Source organism: Lindgomyces ingoldianus (genome assembly GCF_010093535.1).
Source record: "Lindgomyces ingoldianus strain ATCC 200398 unplaced genomic scaffold BDR25scaffold_9, whole genome shotgun sequence".
Classification (NCBI taxonomy): domain Eukaryota; kingdom Fungi; phylum Ascomycota; class Dothideomycetes; order Pleosporales; family Lindgomycetaceae; genus Lindgomyces; species Lindgomyces ingoldianus.
Window position 1 is genome coordinate 627433 of NW_022985170.1, and position 12792 is coordinate 640224.

The 12792-nt window shown below is 52.2% G+C and overlaps 5 protein-coding genes across 5 annotated transcripts; 2 read left to right on the forward strand and 3 right to left on the reverse strand.

Annotated features, from left to right (window-relative positions):
- Positions 1-493: 493 nt before the first annotated feature.
- BDR25DRAFT_302212 (uncharacterized protein) lies at positions 494-1790 on the reverse strand. Its single transcript, XM_033689749.1, has one exon. The coding sequence runs from the start codon at positions 1624-1626 to the stop codon at positions 772-774; it is 855 nt and encodes a 284-aa protein (XP_033550091.1). The 5' UTR covers positions 1627-1790; the 3' UTR covers positions 494-771.
- Positions 1791-1963: 173 nt separating this feature from the next.
- Positions 1964-3870, reverse strand: BDR25DRAFT_332874 (uncharacterized protein). Its single transcript, XM_033692788.1, has 2 exons — positions 3235-3870; positions 1964-3180 (listed from the first exon to the last, which is right to left on the reverse strand). The coding sequence occupies exons 1-2, from the start codon at positions 3676-3678 to the stop codon at positions 2110-2112; spliced, it is 1515 nt and encodes a 504-aa protein (XP_033550092.1). The 5' UTR covers positions 3679-3870; the 3' UTR covers positions 1964-2109.
- A 632-nt stretch (positions 3871-4502) lies between these two features.
- BDR25DRAFT_130137 (GTP-binding protein yptV5) lies at positions 4503-5959 on the forward strand. The gene is made up of 2 exons (XM_033683828.1): positions 4503-4863; positions 5112-5959. Exons 1-2 carry the CDS (start codon positions 4623-4625, stop codon positions 5792-5794), a joined length of 924 nt encoding a protein of 307 aa, XP_033550093.1. The 5' UTR covers positions 4503-4622; the 3' UTR covers positions 5795-5959.
- A 497-nt stretch (positions 5960-6456) lies between these two features.
- BDR25DRAFT_302215 (n-acetylglucosamine-6-phosphate deacetylase-like protein) lies at positions 6457-8264 on the reverse strand. Its single transcript, XM_033689750.1, has 2 exons — positions 7661-8264; positions 6457-7605 (listed from the first exon to the last, which is right to left on the reverse strand). Exons 1-2 carry the CDS (start codon positions 8057-8059, stop codon positions 6697-6699), a joined length of 1308 nt encoding a protein of 435 aa, XP_033550094.1. The 5' UTR covers positions 8060-8264; the 3' UTR covers positions 6457-6696.
- Positions 8265-8595: 331 nt separating this feature from the next.
- BDR25DRAFT_257544 (glycoside hydrolase) lies at positions 8596-12005 on the forward strand. Its single transcript, XM_033686484.1, has 5 exons — positions 8596-8759; positions 8835-8841; positions 8900-9011; positions 9086-11601; positions 11653-12005. Exons 1-5 carry the CDS (start codon positions 8710-8712, stop codon positions 11764-11766), a joined length of 2799 nt encoding a protein of 932 aa, XP_033550095.1. The 5' UTR covers positions 8596-8709; the 3' UTR covers positions 11767-12005.
- Positions 12006-12792: the final 787 nt, after the last annotated feature.

The following is a 12792-nucleotide window of genomic DNA, read 5'->3' on the forward strand; positions in this document are numbered from 1 at the left end:
GAGGGTTACTTAAAGCTCGTCGGACCCTATGTAAATGGCAGCCTCGGATATTGGAGCCTCGAACCGCTTGAGCCCACGCCATAGCAGACGCCATTCGACAACCTTCCGATATATTGGTTTGGATGGGTGAGATCAATTGTGGGTTGTCTCGTCGTAAGTGTTGTTCGGAGTCCTGAGGTCAGGCTATGAAGCAAGGAAGAAATATTGGGAGATAAAAGGTATGACTCCTTCCTGGCTTTGATAGAAAGGACTAAAATACCCTTCCGCTCCTCTAAATGTGATTGTTGTTAATTATCCTCTTCCACCGCCAGACACGTCCTTGATACCTTCCATCACACATGCAAGAAAGCAGTGTCACCTGTCAACGCACTATCACAACATATTTGCGCCCACCGTAGAGCACTGACAGAAATGCTTAAGCCTACCAAGCTGTTTACTGGGGTTAAGACGATCATGGAGCAGATGCAGATATCTGCCGTAAAACAGACCATTACAAATTCAATTGTGTCTTTTAGGAATTTAGTTAACTAGTATGCATTGTGAAGCTATTACGACGCAAGATTTCCGAATTAGTGGCACAAGACTGATTTTCAAATTCATGGCATGGAAAAATATAGCCGCTACCTGTAACTCCATCCGCTATCGTCATCGTCGTTACCAAAATCCTTTCATGTCACTATACATGAACAACCCAAATCCCAATCCCGAAGAGCAGGAAAGAAGTTAGCCGCTTTGCTCCACCGGCCCAGCTTCGCCGTCGTCTTCCAGTTCCTAAGTAGAAGCTGAGGGGGCAGCAGGCTCGGATTTAGCGCAGTTGGTGCAACCACACTTGCCAGGGGGGCAGGGACACTTCTCCGCCGTCGCGCCGCAATTGCACTTAGTCTTGTCCGTTCCAGGAATCTGCTCGACACCCGCCTCCTCAATGCTGGGCTTCTCGGTCGACGCTGAAGCAGCTGGTGACTGCTTGCTTGCCTTCAGATCTGCCAAATGGCGGGCCTCGTTGTGAACATCCATCACATTCTTGTTGCCAACCTCATAAAACTGCCTCAGTTTCTGACCAGTGGGCGTGCCAGCCGCCTTATCGAAATAGCTAGATAGGCCGCGCCATCCAGCAGTCACCTTTTCCGTTACACCCAACTTGGTGTCAACAGCTTGTGCTTTCTGGGTAGCATGGAAGCGGTCGTCAATAGTCTTGAGCGTGCTAGCAAACTTCGTGGTGATGCCGTGCTGTTGGTCGAGAGCCAGGCCTCGCTCGATGACCTTGTCGGAGATGACGTAGCCATGGGCGAGATACTCTGCGAAGATGCGGCTGCGGGGCTTCTGCTCTTGCTCGATGTCATGTGTGTCCTTCCCTTCCTCCTCTGTAGCAGCCTTATCTCCGGCAAGCTCGTCGATGGATTTGGCGGCACTAACGTGGACCGAATTGGGGCCGAGTTGCGTGTTGTCGAGGAGGAGGGCCGTCTTCGCGGCGGCCTGCTTTTCGAAGGTCACAGTAGCGGATTGAGTGTCGTCGTTGGTGGGCGTTACGGAGAGCGTCTGGATCTTTCCGCAGAAGCTGAAGAAGGACTTGATCTCATCCTGGCTCGTCTTCGTGGAGATGCCTTCGACGTGAACGGTAGTGGCCATGGTGAGGGGTGGTGTGGTGTGAGGGTGTTTCGGGAGAATGGATTGTATGGAAGAAAATATCTGAGTTATTCCGAGCGACTGGACTGTGAGGGGCGAAGTGCAAAGTGTAATGTGAGTGCAAGGGAGGAGAAGGTGATGGTGTTTATATGCGTCGTAGATTTAGAAAGTGCAGGGAGGGGCGAAGCCCGTTTGAGCTCACGCGGCAAATGACGTTGCTTGCGACGCCACTGTGGCTTATGTGAGTCGCGCCGCTGGCACATCTTCCCGCACAAGGAGTTTCACGGAGCTCACGCTTTCACATGCAAATTCTGAGGCTCAACCCGGTGCAATGCAGGCCCCACGTTCGAGGCTGGACATGGCTGCGTTACGCTGGAGAGCCCTTTCCTGTGATCGGAATTTAATTACTACAGGCTGAGAGGAATAATCCAAGAATGTGCTCCGAAAACCAAATATGCGTATGTACAGTACAATAGCTCTTCTATCCTACAACTTGGACTTCTCCTTCGGGCCGACAAGAGGGTCATACACATTCGAACCTAACGTATCTGACGGGACGGTAGCTGTATGCATGCTCAAGCCTCTCACGTCGACGAGCGTGGGATTCAAGTCTGAGATCTTTGAACAGCCGATAAGTCGCATGTTCATCTCCATCTCATCCTTGAGAAGCTGCATAGCGCGATCAACACCAGGCAGACCGTAGGCAGACATGGCGTATAGGAACGGTCGACCGATGCCAACTCCCTTTGCGCCTAGACAGAGTGCTTTGAGAATGTCTGTAGCGCGACGAACGCCCCCGTCGACATAGATTTCGATGCGATCCTGCCAGCCACGTTCGCGGAGCACGGGCATGACTTCTGACAAAACTTCGATTCCAGATCGTGCAAAATCCAGTTGGCGACCACCGTGGTTGCTTAAAACAACGCCTTGAACCCCGGACTCGATCGCGCGGATAACGTCCTCCACACATTGAACGCCCTTGAGAATGATGGGCATCTTGGTAATGCTCAAAAACCAGGGAATATCTTTCCAGCTTAGGCTGGGGTCGATGAAAGAAGAGATGGCACGAGCAGCACCCTGACTTCGATCCACATCATCGCCAGACGAGGATTGCACGCTTGACCCAACGTCGGAGAACTTTGAGCGCATGTCTTTTTCACGGCGGCCGAGCTGCGGCGCATCGACGGTGATGAACAGACCCTTGCAGCCGCGCTTCTCGGCATGCTGGACTATGCGTTTGGTGATGTCCCGGTTCTTGTTGACGTAGAGCTGTAGCCATTGGCATTGACCGTCTTCGGCAGCATCGCAGATCTCGTCGAAAGAGCAGGATGCTAGAGTTGGAATCATCTGGATAACATTATGCTTCTTTGCGCCCCTAGTTAAGATGACTTCTCCCTCAGGATTGCCGAGCTTTCCTAGTGCTGTCGCGGTTACATAAAAGGGCATGGAAACCTTCGTTCCGAGCATGGTCGTCGAGGTATCAATGTGTTCGACGTCTTGGAGTACTCTCGGACGGAACCATATCTTGTGGTAGGCATTGTGATTCTCTCGCATGGTCTACGGCATTCATTAGCAAGATGACTAGTAGTAGAGTAGGCATCGCAATCTCACAATCTCATCATCAGCACCACTCGAGTAATATGCCCATGCTGTCTTCTTCATGACATTCTTCGCAACGGCCTCGAAGTCCATTAGATTGTAGCATTGCTCCAGAATTGGCATTCGCTTGATCCTCTCCTGTCGCCCCTGCTCTTCTGGATCTTCTTCCTTCTCCTCTTTCTCCACCGTGCCCATGTCGACTTCCCCAAGATGTCTTGACCTGTCTAGGTACTTGTCTAGCGTATCGGGTGGGTGGATTGGCTCATACTCTTCCGTCGCATCTTTGCCAGCGTACTTGAGGATGATCTTAGGTCCCCCAGGATGTTCAGGCAAGAACTCGGTCACATCATAAGCCTTTCCGTGAATGATGACCCAACATGATTCCGGCGAGTTATGCTGGGCAATCTGCTCCCCCGTGAGCTTGATCTTCTGGCTATTGGTGTTATCGTGGTTCATTGTTGCGAAGGGGGTGAGAGGTGGTGTGAGGCCAATTGGGTGGCGTATGCACTCAGGGAGAGGTGGAAAGAATGGAGAGCAGCAACAATTCGATGAAAAGATTGGTTCTTTACGATGAATATGTGGTGTTGATCTTCCTATTTCAGGCCCTGAAGCTCATTGAATGCGGCAGTCCAAGGATGACGACGGCAGTACTTTTTGAGTTGGCTTTGCAGCCTCGGTCCATCTCTTCCCGCCGCAGCATCAGATGCCTACCACCGGCTGCAGCTGGGCGGTGTCGCGCATGGGGCGGACGGATCAAATCGAGCAAGCCGGATCGGCATTTGTAAATCGACTTTTCTCACAGGAAAGAATACCGAGTCTGAAGCCTCGAAATGCCCTCTCACGAAGCAGAAACGAGTCTTGCTTAGGCAAAACGCTGCCGCAGAACGCGAGCTGTGCTGCTACGTTCTGCACCAATAACGCAAAACAGTCTGCAAGCGCTAGGAAACATGCTACTTCCATTGAACAAATGCTGGGCAAACAGCAAAAACACCTGCATCACCCTTTATCAAACAATTTTCAGGCATTTCCACCTTCTCAGCCCGACCTAAGTCTAACATGGTTAAATATGGCCTTTTTTTCTAGAGGCGTCACATGGCTCCCCAGCCAAGCCCAAGCCCGCCGCTTGCGCCAGCCGCTCTCCCACAATGTCACTTGTTGACAGTGGATCAACATCTTATCCACAACGTCAAATCGTGAAACAGCTGTCACCACCGCGCGAGACACAAACGGGCACTTTCTCACCTCACGCCATGCAACTGGTACCCCGTCCTCCCACTCCATTTTCCTTCACCGCCCCCGTTAAGCCTTCGTAGGCTTCCCAGTGTCCCCGTCGACCCTGTTTCGCGAACAGCAGCCATTATTATTGCGTGCAGACATAACGATCGCTTCTGGATACCATCATGGCGAATAGCCTCGAGGCAAAGATTGTGGTTCTAGGGAGTCAAGGCGTTGGAAAGACATCATTAGTACATCGATACGTCAAAAACGCTTTTACTCCACCAACAACCACCTCAACAATAGGCGCATCGTTCCTGACTAAGAGAGTCATGGATATCGACACGTCCACTACTGTGCGCCTGCAAATATGGGACACTGCTGGGCAAGAGAGGTTCCGGTCTATCTCTAAGCTCTATTACAGAGGTATGAATACAAGAAGCCGCACATGCGACACCATCTCACACCTTCACGCCTCTGCTTCGCGCTTTGTGGCTACCCCCTTTACCGTAAACGCGACTCCCTGCATCTTTCCGATTTGAGTACCACGTCATCTTAAGACACTGCCCAATTCCGACTTTGGGCGTCCGTATCCATGGTCTAAGCGTCGGGCTAGCTCCAGGCGACCTAATGGACTTTTAGCTATTGTATGCTAACTGTGGTGATTGCAATAGGCGCGAATGCTGGGGTTCTTTGCTACGACATTACCGACCCCCAGTCCTTTGAGGAAATGGGTCGCTGGTTGCGCGAACTGAAGCAGAACCTCGGAGACGACATAATCCTTCACGTAGTCGGAACCAAATCAGACATCGTCGCCGAAGACCCCTCCAAACGCAAAGTGCCCTTTGAACGCTGTATCGCATACGTAGCGGAGCACCTCTACCCTACTCAGCCACAGAATTCAGCACCAACCTCTTCAAATGGCTGGGGGAGTGCGCCTGCGACCGGCAGTGGTGGACATAGTGGTGGCATGGCATCGCCTCAAAGCAACAGGTCGAGCGGATTCTGGGGACAAGACATTGGCTGGGACTGCTGTCACGAAATCAGCGCCAAGGACGGCGAAGGTGTCGACGAGGTATTCCGAGTCATAACCCGGAAGCTGGTAGAGCAACAACAGCGGAAATTGGAAGAAGAGTGGGCTCTAGCGGCCGGCACTCCTGGTACGAACGGCAACGGAAACATCAATGGCTACTTCGACTACCCGGGGGAGGGCACTGGAAGTTTCAGAGTCGGGATGGGTGATAAAAGAAGGAGTTGGCTAGGTTTCCCCACTACTCCCGCCGTAGGAGGTGAGCAGAGTGAGTGGGAAGGCGAGGTTGATAGGAGGCGGAAGAGCAAGGGCGGCAAATGTTGCTGAGGAGTGGAACGAAATGGGAGCCATGGTTTACTTTCCTTTTGCCGTCTGGATTGCCGACGGGCCCTCAGTCACACTCATCATCTGTACCACTATGACGAACCTCATGAATCAATCCGATCTGATTCGACGACGGCTTTCGACCTTTTTCGTTTAATACCTCCTTCCTTCTGAACCGGGGGCTCTCCACAAATGCCTGGCGAACCACCGATACTGCAGCACCTTACAATAGTCGTGCCGCGATCGAGTCCAAACTTCTTTCTTGGACATGAACAAAAAAAGGGCCACCACACAACCAATGGATGTCGTACGACACAAACCCTTGAATCCGTGTCACGTTATGGACGGGTATGGGAGACCCTTTTGGAATGTTGCGCGGACATGGTTGCATGAAGCTGACACAAGACGAGGTCGGTGGAAGATGTGCAAGTTGAAGGAAGGAAAGATTCGGATTTTGACTTTCTTTCCTATCATTTCTTTGTTCTGTTTTGGTTCATGGATGGCATAGCGGGGCGGGTATGTCTGTTTGTTTCTCTTTCTGTTTGTGGTGAATAGCATAGCGTTAGTGTAATGTACCTTTCGGGATGTGATGTAATACATTGTTTGACCCCTGTAAGTGAATCTAAACACGAGTACACAGCACATACAACAAACGAAATATGGGTATCATTGTCTAATATTCTACATGTACGACATCCAGGGGTATCTTCAAATGGTTTGACGGCGCCCGTCTGTACAGTCCTTAGCCATGAAGCTTGATCGCAATCTATACGCGTCTATTTCAGTCTGAGCATCAAAGATAGGTAGGGGATTCATGAAGCCATCTCGCCCATGTCTCACATTGCACTGTGCAGCTTCCCACTTCCTCTGTCAATAAAACTCCTGTCCACTTTCGAGTTCTCAATTCATTCCCTCTCGAACACCTTCTCCCCAAACTTCCAGACCTGATCGACCACCAACTTCTTATCCTGCCCAACACCCGTATCTTGCATATTCAGCACCACCAAATCCGCATCCGCACCCTCCTTGAGTGTCCCCTTCACATCCTGCAGCCCTAGCATCTTCGCCGGAGTCTCCGTAACCGCCTTCAATGCCTCTGGCACACTTGCACCGGTCCAATTTAGAAAATTTGTCACACATTCAATCAGCTTGATACTGCTCCCCGCAATCTTCCCATTTTCCTCAAGAGTCAACAGAGCCCCTTTCTTGATAATCCGAGACCCATTCGTCCAGTCATACGTCCCGTCTGGCATCCCAGCAAGCCTCATGGCATCGGTGACGAGGATCAAGCCCTCGGGATGGGCATTCCAGGCAATTTTGATGCTCGTAGGATGGAGGTGGATGCCGTCTGCGATGATGCCAAAATAGGGCTTTGTGCGGATAGAGGAGGAGGTTGTGCCGAGGAGACCGAAGATTCCTGGATTGCGGTGGTGTAGCGGCTTCATTGCATTGAAGAGATGTGTTATCATTGTTGCCCCGGACTTGATGCCTAGTTTGGCTTCTTCGTACGAGGCGTCTGAGTGCCCGATCGAGACAGTTATACCAAGCGAGGTGAGCGATTCGACGCAGGAGAGCGCTCCTGGGAGCTCGGGCGCGAGGGTGAGGAGTTTGATGGGGGACGGGGTTTGGAGATATGTAGCGCCGTAGCAGGTAGCGAGGTCAGTGAGGCCGTTTGGTGCAGTGCGGAGGACGGATACGTTGTGGATGCCGTTTTTGTTCGGATTAATAAAAGGACCTTCACAGTGTGCGCCTAGTGACTCTGAGCCGTACGTTGGGTCCCGGACAGAGCTAGGCGGGCCGAGGAAAGGCAGAGCCTACTCTGTGTTAGTATGTATGCTCGAACTGCAGGGGATCTTGTTTAGTACGGACTTGTTGATAGACCTCGGGACGCTGTGAAGTCAGCGTAGGCAAGTAAGATGTAACGCCTGTTCTGATGAGGTTTCGGTTGACACGGCGGACTCCTTTCCCGTAACTGACGGTGCCATCTTCTGGGATAACCGAGAAATCGAACCCGTAGGCTCCGTTGAGCTGCACATCTATGAGACCAGGTGCTAGGATGCGGCCGTCTAAGTCGATGATGCTGTCTGGCGCGGTACGGGCTCCATAGAGAATCTCTTGGCCATTAAGGATCTTCCCGCTTAGGGAGCTAATCCAGAGGTCTTCTTTGACAAGATTGTTCCCTTTCACGAGCAAGCAGTTGGTGAATTTGATAACGCCAGTACTGTGGCTATGGGGGTCGTGGCTGTTTATTGGGACGATAGATGGCATCTTGGGTAGTATCTCCGATGATAATAATAATAATAGAGAAAGAGGTTTGGAGTTAAGAGGGAAATGGAACAAAAGAAGAGCAGGTTTGTATGAGGATGAAATGGAAGGAACGATGGGTTGCGGTTGAGACAAGCTCAACAACCTTTGAAAACGACGAGAGACCTACAGTACATTTATCTCGACCATGCGCATGCTATCTTATTCTTCTGTGACGATCTCCCGTCATCACGAGCGGAATAAATTTCCTGCTAAGTCTCAAGGCAAGCCGCCTTTAAGCGTAAGCTACCTGTTCGCGGAAATGATTGGTTTAGTGAGTTTGTTGATGTGACGCAGCAACGAGCGTCCAGGGCCCTCAAGCGGCGAGGAGGAGAACTAGGTTAGTTGCAGTAGTATAGTAGCATTATTGTAGGTAGTATCGAGATGGTCTTCTTTGATAATGCCATAGCGGGGGTTGTCACCTGGGAGGGTGAGGTCTCGATAAAAAGTGGCCCCAGCGCTAGCGTCTCGGACAGGAATGAATGCTACCGTTGCAGACACCCTCTTCTCCATCTTTCATTGTTAACAAGCCGCCCCAAGTCACGTTCAAGCCTCCGTCCGCCCATCACAAACTCGGTTCGCGCCTCGAAGCCTGCGCGATAGGCCCCGTCACGATGGCGAACAAGCCCGAAAAGCTGGATCCCGTCTGGGATGATCTGGATAGGTAGGCTCTCCGTTTTTCTCCTATCCAAATAAAACGCCATGTGACAGACCCCCGGCTAACTGGCTCATGACGCAGGACTATGGTGGGTCTTTCGTTAAGCTGCCTGTCAATGTAGAGCCAGCTAACAACGTTCCGTAAAGGGACAACTGTTTATGATGGGCTTTGACGGCACAGCTGTCACGCCGCAGATTAGAACGCTCATCGAGAAACACCATCTCGGCTGTATTCTCTTGACTGCCAAGAATCTTAAATGTGAATTGCTATTGTTCTTAAACTTCTCGCGTCCATCGGCGTGTGCTTGGATGCTTACTGCTAACATTTTCTAGCCGCTGACGCGACAACGAAGCTTTGCTATGAGCTTCAGAAATGTGCCCACGATGCAGGCCATGCCGTCCCCCTGCTCATTGGCATCGACCAGGAAAATGGAGGAGTGAACAGTCTCTTCGATGAAATTTATATTCGCCAGTATCCAAGCAACATGGGCATTGCTGCTGCTGGCTCCACTGATCTTGCTTACGAGGTGGCGAAAGCCACCGCTCAAGAAATATCTGCCTGTGGCATCAACTGGATATTTGGCCCGTGCCTAGATGTGCTAACGAATGCTCGAAACCAGCCCTTGGGTGTTCGGACTGCTGGTGACGATCCTCAAGAAGTGTCAGCATATGGCGTTGCCTTCATGAAAGGCTACAAAGATGCCGGTGTCGTGACCCTCGGAAAACACTTTCCTTCTTACGGCAACCTGGAGTTCTTAGGATCGACACTGGATGTACCTATTATTACCGAATCTTTAGAGCAACTAAGCCTTAGCGCTCTGATCCCGTTCAGGAACGCCATCCGGCAAGGACTTGATTCCATGATGGTCGGAGGGTGCGCAATGTCTTCCGCTGGACTCAACGCCATGCATGCATGCCTTTCCGAACAGGTCGTGGATGGCCTTCTTCGATCGGACCTCAAATTTGACGGGGTAGTAGTCTCGGAATGCCTGGAGATGGACGCGCTAAGTCACAATATTGGTGTTGGTGGTGGCACAGTAATGGCTGTCAATGCCGGCTGCGATGTCGTACTACTTTGTCGCTCATTCTCGGTACAGCAAGAGGCTATCAAGGGCCTTAAGACTGGAATCGAGAATGCTATGATCTCAAAAGAGAGAATCTACAACTCACTCCGCCGTGTTCTAAACTTGAAATCTAAGTCCACATCTTGGGACAAAGCTCTTAATCCTCCTGGCATCAATTTTCTGGAAACCCTACAGCCGATCCATACCGCGCTCTCGACAAAGGCTTACAATGGGTCGATCACCGTGGTTCGAGACAAGAATCGACTCCTCCCTCTTTCCAACATTCTCGACAGCGAAGAAGAATTGCTCTTGTTAACCCCACTGGTAAAGCCGCTGGCCGCCTCAGCTGCATCTCGAGCACTCTCCGAAACTGCAGCTACGGCATCACCGGAACCAGCTGTGTGGGAACGGAGTGCCTCAGTCATGAGTGGAGAGCGGGTCTTCAGAGAACTAGGCCGATCCTTAGCCCGACAGCGAAGTGGACGTGTCCTTCACACATCTTACACTGCGAACGGCGTACGACCTGTGCACGAAAATCTCATCAATCGGGCAAGCGCAATCATTGTGCTTACGGCAGATGCCAACCGAAATCTCTACCAGCATGGTTTCACAAAGCACGTGTCCATGATCTGCAATATGCAGTACACCACTGGCGGCGAAAAGCGAGAAAAGCCACTGATTGTTGTCGCCGTCAGTTCACCGTACGACTTCGCAATGGATACTTCAATCGGGACATACATCTGTACCTATGACTTCACGGAAACCGCTCTCAACTCGCTCGTCAAAGTTCTCTATGGGGAACTGTCGCCAACCGGCACACTGCCAGGAACGATCAGTAAAAGCCAGAAATTGCACCACTCAAGACAGCATTGGCTAGTCGAGAACTTCAACGAGGAGCGAGACGCTAATGCGCTTGACAGCCTCATCACAGCGGTTATGGACGGGGCGCCACCCAACCAACGCTCAGAGTTATCGAGTGCGACGTCCAATTCCTTCATATTGCACCACCCCGAGGTCGAGGAATCACATTTCGTTGTACGTAACAGCAGCACACAGGCTTTGTACGGGTTCTGCTCAACCTACTTCTTCAAAACAACTGGAACTGGAGTTATTGGAGCACTTTTCGTAGATCCCGCGAGAAGAAAACTCTCAATTGGGCACTCTCTACACAACAGAGCTATTCGGACGCTTTTGCAAAAGGAAGGCATTAAGCGGTTCCAGTTGGGGTCACGGCTGCCGAGTATTTTTCTGGGGATCCCCACGGGGCACAACGCGGAGCGGAAGCGTCTGCGATCGTGGTTTGCCAATCTAGGCTGGAACGCTGCGCTATCTCGACCGGTGTGCAGTATGGTTGCCCGCAATTTGTCCACTTGGTCACCGCCAGAGGGTATGGCGAAGAGTCTGGCTGGAGCTGGAGCAGAGTTCGATCTGGTGTACGGCTGGGAATACTCGGCTCCAATTCTCGACCACATAAAAACGAGCAATCGCCAAGGGCTGGCAGAGGTCTATAAGCTCGCGCTCTCCGATCCTTCCGCCTGCGGTATCATCCGCGCAAAGCGGCCTGAGGACGGGGCACTGGTGGGCACAGTGGTGCTATACAACCAGCATTCACGATTATCGGAGTTTGTTCCTCCACTGAAGGATCTCAATGAGACTGCTGGAGGCATATCTTCGCCAGTAATTTCTCCTGCCGTGGGAGAATACTCGACTCTCTTGCAGGGGCTGATTCTTCTTGGGATGCGACAGATCAAGGCTCAAGGCAGCAACGCCTGCTTACTGGACTACGTGAGTGGCGACTTTCTCTATGACGATATGAGTAAGCTAACGTGGAGATAGATGGACGGCGATGGCAACTTTGACGGGTTTTCGGCAATGGGATTCGACGTGCTGCACAACTTTGAAGAGGTAAGCTGCGATGCGGCCACCTGGACCATGATCCCGCCATCATGAGAGAGCAAGAGAGTGTTTCAGGGGAAATCGATTTCGGGATGACTAAATTACGATTCAGGAGAGGAAAAGATCATTGGGTCTGGCTTGGAGTTTGGGATACCCAGGCGTTAGGGGGGGGTAGTTTCTGATGTAGTCCATTCATACAAGCCAGGGTGCTTGGCAAGGCTTGCCGAATGCCAGGAGGCTGGGGGAGCACGCAGGTACCGGATAGGTCGTGCCGAACAAAGAATACTTCCGCGAGATCTCGATGCTCCCGCAGCCCTTTGCGATTGTTTTTTTTCTCTCGGCAGGCGTGATGATGCCATGAAGCGACCGGCTGGCTTGTCGGGAGGCGGCTGACGACCGGCTAGAGTCGCCGAAAGGGGGGCGTGGAGTGATGGTGGAGCTTCCGATAGGGTGTGCTGATGCAGCCCCGGTCGTTCGGCTCGTCGGCCACACAGGGCGATCGAGCTCCTGCGCAACAGAGACTTTCTACCTCTGTTGAAGACTTGCACAGCAAACAGGATAGGGAATGGGAAACAGTAGGGCGGTCGAGACGAAGACAGCTGTCAAGCTCGCCGTGCCGCCAACCTGCCGCGACGGGGAATCGTGGAGGTCGAAATAGAGCTCACTTATTTTTAACCCGTCGCTGTACGGAGCCCCGCCCGAGCGTCCTCCACCGCCTCCCCCTTCCAAGGGTTGAAACGGCGCCCCGCCGATCAGCTCAACGGCGGCCACTCAGCCTGCCACTGCTTCGAGAAGCCTTCCAAGGCCTTCCAGAAGAGGCCCACTATCTTCACAAGATGTGCTCGCGGTTGGTGAAGGAGGGCGCACAAGATAGCAGAAACTGTGTGAGGGCATGCAGCCCCCCTTCTTCGGGCGCCCGACTGTCTTGCCGTTTAGCCAGGGCGCTGCCCCCACTGCAGGCCTTCCGTCGGACCCCTTCTAAAATCGAGGAAGACTTCCGCTGCCTTGGCAGGCTCTGCATGTGATCCCTTTCGGGGAATCGTCGTCGCACCCGTGCCCACACATGTCCTCGGCGACTGG